Consider the following 17,482-nt stretch of genomic DNA (forward strand, 5'->3'; position numbering starts at 1 on the left):
CCCGCCGGAGGCCAGGTGCTTTTACAAGCAGGAGCTCTAGCTATCTTTTTCCATCTCTGGAATAGGTGCAGCTCCTCCTATTTTATCAAAGCAACAAGGCAGGCTCAGAGGAGAGGGACGCACGGTTACGAGGCGGGATCAGTACGTGGCGGGGCCGGGAGGGCCTCAGTCTGTCCCTTCCGAAGTGCATCTGCTCAAGATATGAGCAGAGTTGCTTGCGTGAGCCTGCCTGCTGGAGCAGAGGGTGATGGGCAGTCTGGAAGGCCATCTGGGCAGGAGAGGGTCAGTTTGATGCTGGCCTGACAAATGGTGGCTTTAGAAAAGGGTCCTGTATGAAATACGTGCCCTGGTCACACATACACACATCTATCCCTAACACAACCCGCCTCTGGCCCCCAGGAGAAGTTAGCTAAAGACAAACACGGAAATTCTGAGTAAACAGGAACTGCAGGTTATGTGGCTGCTGAAAACCGCTGGGAGTCTCCGAAGTGAATGATGTTTTGATTTTAAATAGCATTTAAAAGGCAAGCAAGGCTACGAGTCATGAAACTTGTCTCTCTTGAGGCAAGTCCATCTTAGACCGGGGCTTCAAGCTGAAGAGGACCCACCCCATCAGAGCTGCGGCCTCCTTACCTCTGGAAGGGAAGACTGGGCACTGCGCGTCTGCTTGATGGCTTCCTCGTAGCGGGGAGGGTCTTTCGTCTTGGGGACCGGGCTCCCAAACAGAGAGTGCTGGACCGCAAACTGCTGGGGCGGAGGGGGCGAGCCGGGCTGCGGCAGACAAAGGAGGAGAGTCAGCCCGACGGCAGGCTGGCCCCCCGGGGATCCTGGGGGAGTGAGGCTGAGGCGCTGGCGGGCCGGGCCACCCCCACTGTGCTGACGGCTAAGCTGCCCCGGAACAAGTCCTATCCCGGGACTTTCGGCTGTTTCCCCCTGTTAATGCCGTCCAGGCCTGAAGCCTGGGACTCTGGGCTGAACCTGCGCCCTGTCTGTGCCAGCACCGCTGCCCCGTGGGCTGGGTTACCTTGTTGGGAGGGTTGGGGCCGTTCTGCAGGGAGGGAAGTGGCGTGCTTCTGGGTTGAAGGATGCTACTGTTTGTCTTGTTGATAAAGGGCTGCTGCACCGCTGGAGCGGGTGGTCTCTGATACGGAAGCACTGTATTGGATGCTGAGTTTGTGAAAACCTGTAATGAATAAATATTTGCCCATCAATTTGTTCTTCTGCTCTTCCTAATAAAGAAAACCACATTTTAGAACAGGGGTTCGGGACTTCCCTGGTGGTGCAGTGGTTAAGAATCTGCCTGCCAATACAGGGGACATGGGTTCAAGCCCTGGTCTGGGAAGATCCCACATGCCGCGGAGCCACTAAGCCCGTGCGCCACAACTACTGAAGCCTGCGCTCTAGAGCCCAAGTGCAGCCAAAAAAAAAAAAAAAAAAAATAGAACAGGGGTTGGCAAATGTTTTCTGTGAAAGCCACGGAGCATATAGTTTAGGGCCGGGCGCTGTGCAGCAGCTGCTGTAACTGCTTGCCCTGCCCTGCGGCCCCGACGCAGCCCGGATGAGAGTGAGCGTGGGTGGCTCAGGACAGCTCCACCTACAGACACGGGCGGGGCTGCGTGTGGCCCACAGGCCGCGATTCCCTAGCGTCAGTGGTCTCTGTCGTGGACAGCAGCGGGGACAGTGCGCTGTGGGCAAGCTCAGTATGATTCTCCTCATTTGCTCTCAGGGCTCTTTAGCTTATAGCTGCCAAGCCCCCCTCTCTCTTCCAGCCTTGCTCCCAGGCGCCAAAGCCACACTTGTAACATTTACAAACACACATTTGGGACGTCTCAAAGTTAATATGTTCCAAATTAAACTTTCCCCTTTCTTCCCACTGCCCCCAGCCTCTGCGCAAAAATAATTCTTGGTTTTGCCTTTATTTATTTTTGAAACTTAGGTAAAGGGAGCCCTCAGCGCTCACACGTCTCAGACACACCTCCTGGGTCGGGACCTGTGGTCTGCCGTCCTGATCCGGGTCCTCACTAGCCATCACTGGAAAAGTGCCACTGCTGTCTACCTGCGCCCACCTGCCTGTCAGCCCTCTGCCGTGACGACAGTCTCCACACACACACAGCGGCAATCGAGTCCCTCTCTTCTTTTTTGGGGTAAAATCCTCATCTTTGGCTGGCATGTCAACCTTCTCACTACCTGGCCCCTTTTCCATTCCTAACTGAAAGGCCACACGTGCTGCGGCCACACTCAATTTTCCACTTTTCTGAAAATTTCTCCAAATCCTTGCAAGGCCTCATTTAAAATCTGCCCCCTTCTGAGAAGCTGTTTTCTGCTTTGTCAGGCAGAGGTGAGAACTTCTTCCTGTGGAATTACAAAGTGTGTTATTTAGCTCCTATCAAGAGCCAAGGGTTTTAGGGCCTGTTGCAAATGTATGGCCATAACGTTGATTTTGTAACTGTATTTCACAGAACTGGTTTGCTCATAAAAATTTTAATATACTTTATACTACTAGTATTCTGAAAGAGAAAAACTTAACCTATATATTTTTACTGTAAATGTGTGTAAGTATTCCTTAAGCATGAAAGTGTGTGTGTGTGTGTGTATCCCTCCAAACAATACAACTTCTCTGGGTGATAAGTTCTATAACTATCTTCTTCTTATTTATCCATCTATATGTTGTTTTTCTCTCTCCTCCCTCAAAGAAAACTGTCTTACCATTTGAATATTCACTAAGTTTCTTACTAAACTGTTATTTTTGGGCCCACCTCTAACTCCTTGCTCACTGCACTCCTCAGAGGAGATTCCAAGAGAGCATGTGTGTTAACATGACTGTCGCTGTCCCAAGAGGTCATTTCTGTCTGTTCCTCAAGTTGTTTTTGCCTTAGCCCAGAGCGTTCACGCCAGCCTGGGGCATAGCTACAGGTGTACCTCATTATCGGGGTTCTTTTACACTGAAGATTAAAACTCTGTGATTAATCATTCTCAAGGATTAAAACAGTAAGATCTACTTTTGAGGCCTTAAGATTTTTCTGGCGAGGAGATGGGCACATAGCTCCACCTACTGGATAAGAGGGAGTCTGGGTGACTTTTGGGGCTCTTCAGCAGAACTCTTAGTGGAAGTCCTGTAGAGGACACTGAGCCCTAGATCAGCACCATCATTTTAAAGATGGGGACAATGACACTCAGACGGTACATGAATCCTGCATAAGGCACAACACAGAGGAAGTGGCGAGCCAGAATGCCAGCCAGACCTAGGCCGCCTGGCTCTTAATCCCTGCGAGGGCAAACTCTTAAAAATATGTAAAGATCTCACTCAAGATAAACATTTCAACAAGTGTCTTTTTCACCTTCAAATACCTTTTCCCAGGGCACTTTTCTTCCCCCCCACAAAATGATTCCTTTGAAAAGAAAATTTAAAACCTAGAAAATTCTATATATGAGGATTGAAAAAATAGTTTGGAAACTTTTCTTGGAAAAGGGGCTTAACTGTTAAGATGAGCTATCTTTTAGTAATAAAGAACTCTTTTCTGCAGCCAAATGGCATCTGACCCAAAGCTAACCCGGTGGGAGACGGATCACAGAAAAGAACAAACAGGAGCTTCCCACGGAGGAGGCTCCGATAAAGATGCTTGTTGAACGTTCGGCGGATGATAGTACAAAAATCAGCAACAGTCTGTCACTTATTAGCATTCACCAACCTTTCTGACTTGCTGAGGTTGACTGAGCACATGTGGCGTGAAAGTGTCTTGTTTCTGAGGTGCAGCCTGGGCCAGGCCTGAGGACAAGGTGGCAGTTGCTATCTGAGTCTGAGCCTGGATGCCTGTTTGTGGTGGAGTCTAGGAGGGAAAAAAAAAAAAATCAAATGAATTGTCAAAATCAAGGTTAGAATGAAGAGTTTAGATGTGGAGTAACTGGTCACTTGGGGATCACATCTAAAAAAAAAATAAGATAAAATGTTTATAGATACACACTCCAATTCATTGGCACATAAATTTGAACCTTCGTTTGAAACCAGAGAGTTAAACACCAGACCAGTTATTTCCATGCTCTTACTGTTTTCCTAAGTGGCTAAGATTTTCATTTGAAAATTTGGGGAAAATAGATGACTGAAGTCAAAAGGACCTGTAGCAGCTCTACACATAATAAATAGGTCAGGTGTTATAATAATAATTTTAATAGCAGCAAGGAAATTTGTGAGGCCTGACTGTGCAAATTCCTGCTTTTAAGCTGCAATATGTGCTCCCTATGGGAGAGCCAGCCACGGGCTGGGCGCTCACAGGCCCAGAATAAAACGTAATTCCTGGTCCTCGAACATCAACTCATGGAAGAGCTGGACAGGAAAACAAATGTTTAGGAAAGCTGTATCACAGAGCAGACTTTCAGTTTCAGACACTCTAAAGATGAAACAGGGGAGTTAGGACTTCAGAACATGCCGAGGGCCCTTGGGTCAGGCCTCCTAACCCCGGGGGTACAAGACTGCTCCTCTCTGGGTGGTCAGGGTAGAGAAGCAGGACTCCAAATGGTTTCTGTGTACCGTGGCCCACATTTTGTTTAAAAAAACCTTCCATAATCGAGTTGCACAGAAACGGCTGCAGGCAATGCTGGCATAAAAGCCAACTGCATGCTCACCAGTGCTTCATCGTTTCTCAACACCAGCCTCACTCCTGAATCTGTGGTCGCCTTCTCCTTAGTTTAGGCATCTTCACCTCAGCGGTGGCTTTTAAGAACTCCATTTAGGAGGCAGAGCACGGGAGTGGGCGTGAGAGCGAGAGCTCTGCAGTCCGAGGCCTCGGCTGGAGTGCCAGCTCTGACCTTGGACAACTTATTAAACCTCTGAAGCCCTCGGTTTCCTTTCTAGAAGGGGGCTTTCTCACTTGGGTCTTCTGGGAGAAGGGAGGATTAAAGGAAGCATGCCATCTAAAGTATCTGGTGCTGTGCCTAGAACACAGAAAGCACTCAGGACAGTAGCGGTCGTCGTTATGAGAATGCCACTGGTATTTTAAAACGTCTACACACAATAATAGTGTGCTAGGGGTGAAAGGCAGCAGAAAGGGAAAAGCACCCCTTGTGTGTTTTTACTATATAAAAACAGTGCCAGCTGTTTGCGTTTGTGAATAACCCCCAACACGTGCACACGTTTCCTGCAACCGTGAAGCCTGACTTGGCTGCACTTAGGAAGCAGCTCAGCTCTGGAATCTCCATAAGCAATTCCTGGTCCATGCAAACTGTAAGGCAAAGGAGTTAGAAGACACACTTCACACCTGGAGTTTGAGGCTGCCTACTGGGAGCTGCACTGAGGTGACACCGGAGCCCTGGATGGACACGGGGAGCAGCAGCTGCGTGGTGTGCGTGGTCAGTAAAGCCTGTGGCTGAGCCACCCCGGCGGGCGGCTGGCCCTGGGAACTCACGTAAAACTGCGGGACGAGGCTTGGTGGCTCGGCCGGGGCCACGGGGACCTCTTGCTTGATCACTATGGCCTTTTTGGCAACGAGGGTCTGGCCGGCCACTAGGCTGGGGCCGTCGGGGACCAGGGCCTCGTCCTTGGCGGCGGGAGCGGTGCCGCCCCGAGCCTGGTCTGACTTGGGGACTGGAGGGGCCGGGGTGCTGGGCGGGGGCTCCAGTGGCCGCTGCTGCTGCCCTCGTTTCTCCACCTCCAGCTGCATCTTCAGAACTTCCACGAGCTTCTGCTCTTGTTCCAGTTTCCGCTTCAGCTCTTCGATCTGCTTCTCCTTCTCCTGGAGCTTGCGGTCCTTCTCGGCCGCGTCGAGCTCCAGGGTGGACAGCGTGCTGCTGGTGGGGCTGAGGCTGTCCTCTGTACTCGTGGCTCGCAGAGGCGACGAGCACAGGAACTGCGACGGGGACATCATGGTCATGATCTCGGTGAACGTGTCCGCCACGCTCGCGTCCTCGGCGCTGAGACTGGACTGTTCAGAGGGTGCGGGTGAGATGGGCAGCGGGGAGCTAACACTGTCCACATGGGCTGTGCTGCTGGATCCAGCGGATGGCAGCTCTCCCTTGAAAGTGGAGCCTGAGCTGGTCACCGAGTTCTGCAGTGTTGTCACTGGCAGGGCCATGGTAACTTCTGGGTTACTGGGGACGATGGCAGATGTTGACAGGGCCACGATGCCACCGGTAGCAGCACCACCGCTGTTCATTTCCTGGTAGGGTTTCAGGCGTTCAATGAGGTCCAGTTTGGTGCCTGACACCGGAAGACCCCTTAACTTCAGTTCTGTCTTCAGCTCCGACACCTGAAGTACAAACAAATAAGATCTCTTTTTTCGTATTATGACCTCACAAACCTTCAGTGCACTTTTGAGATGGAAAAGGTGCCTACATCTGTCAGACATCTCCGTATTACTACATATATGAAAGTGGGACAGTTCCTTTTACTTTTTTTTTTTAACACACAAAAACACACAGAGCTGTAGACCTAAAGGACTCGAAAGGCCAGTGATAAAGCAAGGGTTATTAGAGGGTAATTCCTTTACTATATCAAAAGATTACCAGAAATGATGATGCTAACAGTTACATTTATTGAGTAATTACACTGCCAGAAGTGCTTTACTCTTTCAGTTAATCTTCACATGAGGTCCAGGTATTATGATTCCCATTTTACAGATGGGGAGAGGGTGCATCGCTAGTGCAAGCTACCGCAGGTAACAGAAGGCTGAGCGCGGGTAGAGCCCAGGAAGGATGGCCCTGGAGATCATGTTCTTAACTGTTACATTTTCCTGCTTCTCCCAAACTTGGCAATGAACAGGGAAGAAAAAAATCTGCTTCTGGAGTTAGGAGTGGTGTGGTGCTTGCACATGGCATTTGCTCAATAAGTGGAGATTTATTCCTGGTCATTTTAAAGGAAACTTAATGGACGTAGAAAGAAAGTACCTCTATAAAGTTTATCCTATTGGTGGTAAAGGTGAATATCTATTAGGAACTACCTACACCTGCTAGGCAAATCTGGCAAATCATTTACATTTCTGTGGTACTTATGGGTGAAGAAACCCCACTTGCAATGATCACCTTTAAGTCATCCAAGCTAGAAGGCAGAGGCCCTGGCTTTCTCATAGGAGCAGATGTATTCTGTCTTGGTGTGTTAGATGTGGTGTTGTTCAAAGCTGGATTCCCACTGTTGTTATTCTTGTCATTGAGTGGCCTTCAAAAGAAAAAGAAAGTTAGAGTTTCTAATAACATAATTTCTGGGATTGACATTGCTCCTGCTAACAATCTGTTAACTTACGAAGAGAAAAATACCTGGTCATGGATTGGCAGACTCAATATGGTAGAGACGTCAGTCAAATTAGACCCCAGTCAAAATCCCTGCAGGTTTTGTGTGTTGTTTGCTTGCTTGGTAGAAATTTAGAAGGTGATTCAAAGCTTTATATGGAAATGCAAAGGACCAAGAACGGCCATGACAGCTTTGAAGTAAAAAAGCAAAGCTGGAAGCATCATACCACCAGATATCAAAATTTATGGTGATGCTGATGCAAGGACAGAACAATAGACAAATGGGAGAGATTAGAGAATCCAGAAACAGACCCCCAAGTACAAGGACCCTCAAGTCATCACAAAGGCGACACTGCAGTGTGGTGGTTCTTCTCATAAATGCTAATTAGGCTAAATTGGATATTCACACAGAGCAGAACAGGGCTTCTGATCAACCCCTACCCTCACACCATCCCAAAACCTAAATGTGATTGGAAAACAAACCTTGAGAAGAAAACTTAGGATAATATCTTCGTAGCCTTTGATAAGCAAAGATTTCTTAGGACACAAAAAGTACTCACTAAAAAGGATATCTTTCAGAGGGTGAAAAGTCAAGCCCCGGGAGAAGATCTTGTAATACGTATTTCTGACAAAAGCCTCATCTAGAATACACACAGAAGTCTTGCAAATTAGTAAGAAAAAGAAAAGCCCAATGGGAAATTGGGAAAATCGTGAACAAGCATATCACAAGAAAGTATATCCAAATGGTCGATAAATATGTGAACAAGTGCTTAACCTCATTACGTATGAATTACAGAATAGACAACAATAAAAATTAACTGCTGCTGTCTGCATCAGGAAAGATGCATCTCACAAACATAATGTTGAGTGGAACTGACCTATGGGATAGGAGTCAGGACAGTCGCTGCTGGGGGATGCGAGGTAGTGGTCATGGAACGGACAGGGCTCCGTTTCTTGATTTAGGTGGTTACAGGAGTGTGCTTGCTCTGGCATCCATTTTCACTTATGATTTATGGACTTCTCTACCATACACTACATTTTTAAAAGCTTATTTAAAAAATACTGGTGAATCTGTTGCACTCATTTCCCGAAACTCCTTTCCATGTCAAAGCGAGGTCCTCCCGACCCCTTCCGACTGTAATACTCCTGGCAACAATGGCATTTCCTTTTCTGGCTGGTTGATATTCATTAAAGAAAGGTGCATGTGGTGGTTGATACTGTACAGCCAATTCCAGTGCTGCCTCGGGCTTTACTGTCAGTGTGAGCTTTGGTACTGCAGCCAAAGAGACCCTGAATTCCGTGTTTTGAAATAGGGATCCAGGTCATGGTGCCTATGGGGCGAGTCCCACGGCTGGGTGAGCTTTCTCAGATGGGTTTTAGGAAGCCTGTGTTTGAAGCCAGTTCTGGCCTCGTCAACAGCTAATTCTTGACATACATTTGAGTCTTTTTAAACCTGACTGCATTTTGCTGAAATTAAATACTTGAAGTATTCGAAATGAAGTTTCTTGAAGTTTGGAGGAAATGACAAATATCTGAAAATGTATCATTATTCTTTCTAAAAATTCAACGTTTAAATCTTATTTTAGAATTACAAAAACATTTTATTTTAATCATTGTTTCTCAGCCTTATATTCATTACTGTCCCCCCGAGAAGCCTTTTTAGACGTTTTTTCCCTAATCGCTCTCCCTATGAAATTTTAATACCGTAGATGTCCTGCGCTTTTGTCCACATCCTATGTACGTAGGTCTATTCTTTATTAAATAAAAAGTGTAAAATTCCCTCCAAGGAACTTTTGCTCCTTTGCGAATGATAGGCTCTCCTTGAGAATGCGTGATTTAAATCAATTATTCTATTCATGCTGTCTTTTCGGTTGAGATTCTATAATACTCTACTTGTTACTATGGTTAACAGTACAGTGTTGAATTCAACTTTTAAAATAACTGAAATAAGTTGGTCTATTTTTTTTCCCAAATCAACCAGAGGGAAGAAAGGGGGATGGATGCCTGATGAATGTGATCACTGTGCAGCTGAGGATCCCGAGGTCCAGAGACCCTCCAGGACCCTTCCTTTCCGTCAGCGTGTGGCCACGCTGGGACTAAGGCCCCATGTCTTCAGGCTCTTGCTTCTTCCAAGATACCAAAGGGCTGTGTTATCAGTAAAATTCCACCGCTGCGGGCACTAGAGAACTGCCACATTCAGTTTCTTGTATGGCATTTCGGTAAAAAGAAACAATGTGTTAGAAAATAACATCTCCATTTTTAGGGCCTGGAAATTAAACAAAACTGGCATTCCCTCTTTGGCTGGTGCAATAAGACACAAAGATGAGGCCTCCTTCTTCCTCCTAGTTCTTGGATCTTTTTGGATGATGCCTTCCTGGGGCAGGAGGCTTGGTTACTTCAGTGGCAGGAATGTCTGAGGAGGAGAGGGGGACTGAAGCCTTCACGGAAACACAAAGAACTTCAGAGTTCAGGTACCTCACACCTCAGATGTTTTCTTCCCATCTACAAAGTTGGCCCCATACAGACAATTTCTTGCATTACAGAAAAGACTATTTCATGGACAGACACCACCTTTTATGGGATTTGCAGTTAATTTTCCTCATCTGGGAACGGGGTCAGGAATAACATCAACTCCTCTGAGGGTCACTGTGAGGAGGATGCTGAGCACACGCTCAGGCACCCAGAGTGGCACCTACACGGGAGCCACCGTTGCCGTTATCCTCACTGGTGCCCAGTGGTGGTGACGGTGGGGGCCGCCTCCCCGGGTCCTGGATGAAGCTGAGAGCAGCGGTGGTTTGTCTCTGATACTCGTCCAGTTCTCTGGCCTTCCCTGGGTCCCTTCCAATGTCAACAGCTCTCTCAGGCCTGCTTGCTCTTAAAATAATAACATCCTACAAAAATTCTTTCTTCCTTCATCTCTGTGCCCTGGTGTTTTCGATTTAAGTACTTCACAGGAAGGCCTGAATGACTAATAGGTCTAATCTTCCTCAAGATATTTGTATCTTACAAGGAAAAAGTGAATTGATAATTATTAGCGTATGAGGAGATATTTCTTAAAGAGAAGCTTTTTAGTAAGTCTTAATCCTTTTCTGCTCCTAGAAAATAGGGGCTCTCCATGGAGGAGTGCTCAGCCTCCGTGTGGAAAACAGAAGTAAAGCTTCTATAGATCATGTAATCATAAACTGAGTGCACGGATCACAGAGTATCATTTTTCCCTGTCATGAGATTTTGGATCTTTTTCTAAAGTTCCTTTTCTCGAGTTGACTGTAAATATTCCTTTTTCCTGAAAAGTGAATGAAATGAAGGACAGAGTCCTTGCATTTTTATCTGTTTCCCAGAAAAGTGTACTGAGGATTTGTTATCTAGCCTCTAGTGCATAATTAAAATTAGCTGTGCATGTCCTGCTATGAATTCAGTCTCAGAAATCGTCAGAACTTACTCCCTTCTGTCCCTCCTGATTGGGCTCAAACTTTGGAAACATGTTCCTTCTTCACAGTTATCGCTCACCAAGACCTTTTACTGTCTTTTGAAACATCTGTCACCTGTTCCTGCCTTCCCATTATCAGTGCCCTTTCAACTCCTTGCATCTACTTTATCGCAGAGTTTCTAACTGGTTTTCCTATGTCCAGACTCCCCTCCAGTACTGGTGTCAAACTGTTCTTTCATGCATTTTGATTTTACCATGCCACTGTGGCCCTCTGAAACATCCACTGTATCAAGATTAAAGTCGTCCCAACTTCATGTTCCTCTAGACATTGGCTCTACTCAAATCTGTCTTCCACTTTTCTTAAAAACTAACCACATTCTTTCTTCAGGCCTTTTTTCCTCACCATGTAATAAACAGGCATTGTTTGCTCTATACTTGCACTCAGATCATTCCTCTTTGCTTGGAAGGCTCCTTCCCAAGGTTCAGGCCCTTTCCCATGTAAATATCCCGCCTTTTTCATAAAGCTTTCCCTGACCACTGCAGCCTCCAGCTTTTATGCTCCTCCGTCCTTTTTTTTTTTTTTAAACTGTTTATACCAGGTTTACACTTTTTTTTTTTTTTTGCGGTACGCGGGCCTCTCACCGTTGTGGCCTCTCCCGTTGCGGAGCACAGGCTCCAGACGCGCAGGCTCAGCAGCCATGGCTCACGGGCCCGGCCACTCCGCGGCATGTGGGATCCTCCTGGACTGGGACACGAACCCGTGTCCACTGCATCGGCAGGCGGACTCTCAACCACTGTGCCACCAGGGAAGCCCACCAGGTTTACACTTTTTATGCTTTTCTCATAGCATCTAATACTATTCAGGTAAAGAACAGGCAGATCTTTCCTGGATGAATAATTGTGAAAAGTCATTTCTAACTTGAAAGGTTCAGAACCTGTTCTGGAGGACAAAAAATGGACTGGAAGGGAGGCTACTGACACTGTGTGAGCTTTGATGGTAATAAAATGAAAAGAATCACTGAGCACAAGTAAATCACAACATCCAACCTTTAGCAACTAATGGTCCCTCATCAACACCCACAGTCCACCCCGCTTTAAGGAGCCGGCCTCGACCCCAGCCCGTACTTGAGTGGCGCAGGCAGGATGGTCTGGTAGTTGTAGTGCTGCTGCTGCTGCTGGCTGAGGATCTGCAGCTGCAGGAAGAGCTGCTGCTGCTGGAGCAGCCGGGCGTAGTTGGAGTCCATGGGCGGCTCGCTCTTCTCCCCCTTCTGATCGGGCGGGATGTACTGGTGGTACTTCAGCTTCTTCACCCGGGGCTTCGGGTCCTTGCACTTTTTGCTACGGTGCTTGTCATTTGGATTCTTGGGATGGCTTTGCTATTTTCGAGAAAAAGACAGTAAGAAAATTCTAAGAGAATGCAATCCATTGTACTGTGTGCCTAACTGATTTGAAAGGAAAACGCAACGCACCTTGGAAATCGGTGTCGCTGCTCTGGAGAGCAATATACTAAATACATTTTAAGAGCTGTGAGAACATCCGAGTACTCCCTGTGACCAAAAATCTTGCTCCTAAGGACTTACTTCTCCTGATGCACTGGTCCCTTAGACTAAGGGCAAGATGCTCAGCTCAGCATTATCTATTCAAGTTCAACAAACATTTACTTTGGGTCTCTTGTGTAGATATTGCCGAGTACTTACATATACTATCTCCTAGTGAAAAACAGGTCTCACACTAAATATACAATAGGGAAAAGATTAAGTATACTTCACCATAACTATGTCATATTTTATGGTCATTAAAAAAAATCTATGGTGACATGTAAAAGCAGAAAAATGCTTCTAATGGGAATAAAGCAGAATATAAAGCCATGAATTTCTAAGGCAAATATGCGGAAAAAAGAATACTGAGTAATGTGAATTTTTTAAAAATTTTCAAAAATATTACATTTTTATTTTGAAAATGGGGTGTGAGACCCTGTCTTATGATTAAGAATCAGATGACTTTTCTGAGTTCTTTTCACCTCCTCCATTTATAAGTTATCAGATCACTTTCTACTTTTTAGTATTCAAATTGTAAGATAACTTCATCTGAAAAAAAAGTCCACCAACAAAACAAAACAGCACAAAACCACAAGGTATAGAAAATTATTTCTAAGATGCTTTAGGTAAAATACCCAACTTAGTAAGAAAACTTTGAGAAGTACTAAATTAAATATAGCTATCACTGTGATCATGTTATATAAGTTCACATTCAAAGAATTAGGACATTGCAAAAAAACCCAGAAAATAGAAATAAAGAAGAAAAGAAAAATCACCATATTCTGTATATCAGAAATCATCACTATTAATATTTACTTTTTACTGCTTGGCCATCTCTCTTCAGCTGAACTGGCTTCCTTGTTCAGTGACGTTCAATTTTCTGCCCACAGATGTCCTCACAGCTACTCCCTCACCCCCTTTAGATCTCTGCCCAAATGTCATCTGCTTATTTGACCAGAGCACTCTACTTAAAACAGAAACGTCTCCCCTTGCCTCCATCCCCGATCTTCACCACCCGGCACACTCTGTGTTTTATGTCTGTTCACCTCCAGCTCCTGTCCAAGGCGGAGGTACTGTGATGTTTTCTTCACTGCTTTATCTACTCCTCGTACCCAGAACAGCACCTGGCTGGCACCTTCTGGTGCACACAGAAGGTGCTCTATAAATATCTGCTGAATTAATGAGTGATAAATGTGTATGCTAATTAGAAATCACTTGAATTATCAGGCACTTAAAATACATCACAATGTTAGACAATATTCTTGTCGCTAAAACAGCCTCCTCCTGCAATCGCACAATATTAATCAATTCACTGTCATCTGCTTATTTTATCAATAATAAATTTTATTTCTAATCTTTTCAGACTGATCATAAAATGAATGGGGTCTGGGTTAAGAAGGGTTGACTATAATTGTTATGTAATAAAACAAGACCCAGACACAGTCAAGAAGGGGACAGAAATATAATAACCAGCATTCCTCAGACTAAACTGGCTGTTAGCTGTTAGCCTGCACATGTCTATTCTCTTAGGACTGAGGATGGGAAATAGCTTTCCTCATAGAAAGACCCCAAAGAATTGTGGTCTGTTTCCTAATGTGTACCTATGCTTTCCTCTACTGGCAGAGTTCCCAGGATAGTCTTCTCGACCCCTCGGTCTCACATTCTTAAACAATGCCTTTTGCTCTAGAACTAAAGCCCTCCTTAAAGACAGACACTAGTGAGGAGCAGAAATTCAGAGAGCAGGAGAGGCAGCGAACAAATTCTCAGTATCTGCAGGGAAAGACGGGTTGGCATTCGAACCCCCTTTGTGCTATTGGTGGGACATGCTGGGGGTTGTGGGAAGAGGAGGTAAGAGCTGATTTTACTGGCATGGTTACACTTGCCACCCTTTGGGATTTCTGGTGAAGACGGTGAAATACACTGGTACGTGCCCTGAAGGCATGGACACCTGGGCACACGGATGAACAAAAGCGCCTTCTCTCCAGGGAGGTCAGGACAAGCACAGGTCCTGGGGACGAGGGGAGTGAGGAACACGCCCCAGGCTAGCTGCCTTCCAGGAGTGCTGCAACGGCTAACTGGGAAGGAAGGATGAAGGCCAGACTGGGATTCGGAGATGGGGTCCTTCTGGCCTTGTCACTTCCTCACTTCTCTGGGCCTCAGTCTCCTCATCTGAAAGGTGCTGAGAGGCTTAGCTAGCTCTCTGAGGTCCTTTTTCAGTTCTAAAAGTTTGAGATCTGTGTTCTGCTAGTTTTGGCAAAAGTCACATCTGAAATGATTAAACTATTCCTCAGTTTGTAACCCCCCCCTTTATTTACCAGTTCTAAATACACGTTAAAAAACTTAAAAAATGTATTATATATTGAAAATTTGAATCTTCCTCGGAACTTCTAACTGAATTATTTTGACCAAGTGAAATGCATGGAACAGTGCCACGAATCTGCAGCTTATCTGAAGAACAAATCAAGCTGTATCAGGCCAAACCTGCTAAATCAAAAAAATGTGTTTGCTTCTCAAAAACCTTTAACCTGTCACATATCTGCAGCACCACTGAGTCGGACCTTGTGTATAAAGCCCCAAATCACGTTACCATTACAGGCATCTGCTTGTGAGATTCATGAATCCCAAGTACTACAGACTGTCTCTCCCTTGTTTGTTTTATCTTAGTGGCCTGGGTGGAAGCAGAATTGGGAACTGCTGATAAAGTGATTCCTAAAGTCTTTCTGCACTGCTGCAGTCATTTTATACAGACTGAATTTTGTGCTGTTCTTCTGTGACCATCGAATGAGAGGTCATTTGTTGAAGGTGGTGGTGGTTTCAGTTATGAAGGCCTCGGTGAGCAAGTCCTTCTGTGGTTTTGTTTTCAAGGCTTCAGACTAAAAGGCAGGCCGGGCAACGTGGACACAGCCTTTGTCCTCTGTGCTCAGGGCTACACACCACAGTTGAAGGTAAAGACGCTCAAAGCAGCGTGCATGCAGGGTACCCACCTTCACCAGTGCTGGCCCAGGCTTTGCTGAGGACACGGTGTTGGTGGGGAGGACAGGCGCTGTGGACCGTGTGGGGGGCTGGTCTGCAGTAGGCGTTTTCAAGAATTCAGGAACTGCTGGGGACACTGAAGTAAACTGGTGGAAAAGGCAGAAAGGGGACAAGTCTGTGAAATCAATGACAGTGAAAAGAGAAAAACCAAAATTATAAGGGGATGACCTCATTTTTTAAAAAGTCCACTAGAAAAGAAACAAAAGAAAAATATAGTGTCATGTCTGAGACCCAGATGGTGGAATAACATGCTTTATGTCCGTCGAGCCAATGATTTAGTCTTTGCCCCGATAGCAATGAAAAGCTAAAGCTAAATAAGGCTAGATTGACAAAACTCTAGTGTTTTCTCAGAAATATGGCCAGAACTGTCCTTTTTTGGCAGAAAAAAAGTCCAAGACTCCTGTAAAAATGATCAAAACAGTACATGGTACTTGAAAGGTTTTCTTGCCCTATAGGTCACACTAATCCGGGCTAATTCAGATATGATATTTAGTCTATGAATCCCTTCGACCACACCCCAGATCCACTGTCAGGAAGCCTCTGGTAAGAAAGCTTCCACTTCCTGGAGGCCCACTCCACGCATGTGTCCTTCAATGTGCTTTACAGCTTCTGCTCCCATCTCCAAACCTGACCAGCACTCTTGTCAACCATCCCATCGCCCTCCGCCCCTCCCATTTCTTGCAGCAGGAGAAAACCTGAAGAATATATTGATAGGATTGACCTATGCATTGACAGTCCCCTCACACTTAAAGCAAGAAGTGAATTCGTTGCCTAGGCCAAAATAAGCAGTTACTGAATCTCAACGTGGGGTCATATATTAGTAAAGGAAGCAGCAACAACCCAACGGACTATTCCCACTAGCAATCTTCTTTAAGTAGATTTTAAGAATTCACTCACTGGAAAGAGATAGTACTATTGTAATAAATCAGTTAAACGTTGCACTGATTGCTACTTGGACCCAACAGCCTTATCTTAAAGGAAAATGGCTTTATCATTTCCACTTCCCCGAACAACTGTCCAATTCATTATAATAATCAAAATCGCTTCTCTTGTTGAAGCATTTGGGTTTAAAAAATAGCAAACTGTATTTTCCCTCCTTAAAATAAATGACCTGAAAACTCAGAGGGCTATTAGCAGCAAGAAATATGATGCTTGGCACGTACTAGTTACTTAATAAATATTTGTTTAATGGGTGAATGGAAATTCCTGGTGGCGTTACTCACGCTGGGTCACGCCCTCCGGCCCCGCTGAGCCTGGGAGATGTGTGTGGGTGCAGTTGACTGTCCATGCCCATGTCGCCTCTCTCCCTGAGCTTTGTTTTCATTTTGCCACTGATTTCAATTTTAAGTAACTGTTAGTAAGTGCTGATGGTACAAAAGACTTGACTTTTTAGAGATGGCAATTTCATTTTCAAACAGAAATGAAGGAACTCCTCCACGAGTCTTGACACCTATGTTCCAAGGTGACTTCTGTCCCCAAACAGCCCCGAGACAGCCAGCTCCTCAGTGAACCTCCGAGATGTGCAGTGAACGATGACGGCCAGCTGATCCCTGCTTTAAGGGATATGGTTTTATGTTATTTGTTTTCCTTTCACTTTGTACTTTTTTTGGAAACGAGGATACTTATCTCTGGGTCAGTTTTCACGCAGGGGAAGAACATTCTTTGGCTATTAAATAGTTGGCATGTGAAGTAGAACCAGATATTTGAATTCTGAAATATAGATATGTATATATTTCCTTGCAAATAAATTCTACTAACCTGGCAAGCTATTTTTACCAGCCCAGCCCCTGCTGACTGATAATGATAGTAATGATTTATTGGAGAGCAGTCTTAATAATCTGAAAAATAACCCAGGTACGTGAATGTGGTATCAGTTGTAATATCTATGAAAGCGTTTGGCCTGTATTTCTAGACTTTGCCTAACTGACTTCAACCTTGATTACTAATACTCCCATCTTATTAGCTTCTTTGGTATTTTAGTGTGACTCTGCTACCCAGAAAACCACAGACTTCAGCATAATACAAGAATAGCTCAACTGAGATACACTGATTGTTAACTTTACCTAATCTGAAGATAAATTCTGGTTAAAAAGGGAGAAATATCTAAACGCTTCTTTACATTTTGCTGGTCTTTTTTATGTGCCTTAGAAAGGACCGCCCCCTGCCCCCGCCCCAATCTCAGATCATATCTAAATGTTAGAATTCTAGTGGCTAGAATTACCCCCAAAGTCTAAATAGTAATGTTGTTGAAATGATAGTATTCCAAAAA

The 17,482-nt window shown here is 45.3% G+C and overlaps 1 protein-coding gene across 5 annotated transcripts in view; it reads right to left on the minus strand.

The window, feature by feature from the left end:
• The window catches only part of MRTFB (myocardin related transcription factor B), a 263,871-nt gene that overhangs the window by 13,506 nt on the left and 232,883 nt on the right, over nucleotides 1–17,482 (minus strand). For all 5 annotated transcript variants that reach the window (XM_082671121.1, XM_082671119.1, XM_082671122.1 and 2 more), the window contains 7 exons: nucleotides 15,165–15,299; nucleotides 11,768–12,018; nucleotides 7,012–7,144; nucleotides 5,253–6,239; nucleotides 3,690–3,827; nucleotides 1,025–1,183; nucleotides 634–771 (listed from right to left, as the gene is read on the minus strand). In XM_082671121.1, the coding sequence (XP_082527247.1) occupies nucleotides 634–771; nucleotides 1,025–1,183; nucleotides 3,690–3,827; nucleotides 5,253–6,239; nucleotides 7,012–7,144; nucleotides 11,768–12,018; nucleotides 15,165–15,299 (1,941 nt within the window). The remainder of the gene's footprint in view (nucleotides 1–633; nucleotides 772–1,024; nucleotides 1,184–3,689; nucleotides 3,828–5,252; nucleotides 6,240–7,011; nucleotides 7,145–11,767; nucleotides 12,019–15,164; nucleotides 15,300–17,482) is intronic.

Source organism: Grampus griseus, assembly GCF_964374135.1.
Source record: "Grampus griseus genome assembly, chromosome: 14".
Classification (NCBI taxonomy): domain Eukaryota; kingdom Metazoa; phylum Chordata; class Mammalia; order Artiodactyla; family Delphinidae; genus Grampus; species Grampus griseus.